The sequence below is a fragment of the Octopus sinensis genome, linkage group LG29 (genome assembly GCF_006345805.1).
Source record: "Octopus sinensis linkage group LG29, ASM634580v1, whole genome shotgun sequence".
Lineage (NCBI taxonomy): Eukaryota > Metazoa > Mollusca > Cephalopoda > Octopoda > Octopodidae > Octopus > Octopus sinensis.
This window is the reverse complement of record NC_043025.1, coordinates 9,604,610-9,605,209: the sequence shown is the minus strand read 5'-3', so window position 1 is coordinate 9,605,209 and position 600 is coordinate 9,604,610. Positions and strand designations below refer to the sequence as shown.

The following is a 600-nucleotide window of genomic DNA, read 5'->3' as shown; positions in this document are numbered from 1 at the left end:
CCAATGTTGACTTTGCCTTTCATCCTTTTGGGGTTGATAAATTAAGAACCAGTTGCATACTGGTGTTGATCTAATCGACTGGCCCCAACCTCCCCAAAAATTTTTTGAGCTTTGTGCCTCGAGTAGGAAAAAAAATTGCTTTGCAGTATTACATCTGTCTTTACATTCTGAGTTCAAATTCCACCGAGGTTGACTTTGCTTTTCATCCTTTCGGGGTCGATAAATTAAGTACCAGAGTAACCATGTTGTTCCTGTGCAAGAACTTGCTTGCCCTCCCATCCACTTCTCTTACTTTAAGCTCTCATCTCTTGGCAAAAGCTGCTCACCTCACCTCCCCTCCTAGCCACATGCTTTATGGTCTTGCTCACTGAGTGGAGGCGCAATGGCCCAGTGGTTAGGGCAGCGGACTCGCGGTCATAGGATCGCGGTTTCGTTTCTCAGTTGTGAGTGTATTGAGCGGAAAACACCTAAAGCTCCACGAGGCTCGGCAGGGGAGGGGATGGTGGTGATCCCATGCTGTACTCTTTCACCACAACTTTCTCTCACTCTTACTTCCTGTTTCTGTTGTACCTGTATTTCAAAGGGCCGGCCTTGTCACTC

At 47.2% G+C, this 600-nt stretch overlaps 1 protein-coding gene across 1 annotated transcript in view; it reads left to right on the top strand.

Moving 5' to 3' along the window:
* Positions 1-371, top strand: part of LOC115226018 (H(+)/Cl(-) exchange transporter 7-like) — a 100,444-nt gene extending 100,073 nt beyond the window's left edge. Inside the window, exon 21 of the mRNA XM_036514803.1 lies at positions 299-371. Coding sequence (XP_036370696.1) covers positions 299-371 — 73 coding nt within the window. The remainder of the gene's footprint in view (positions 1-298) is intronic.
* The last annotated feature ends 229 nt before the right edge of the window (positions 372-600 follow it).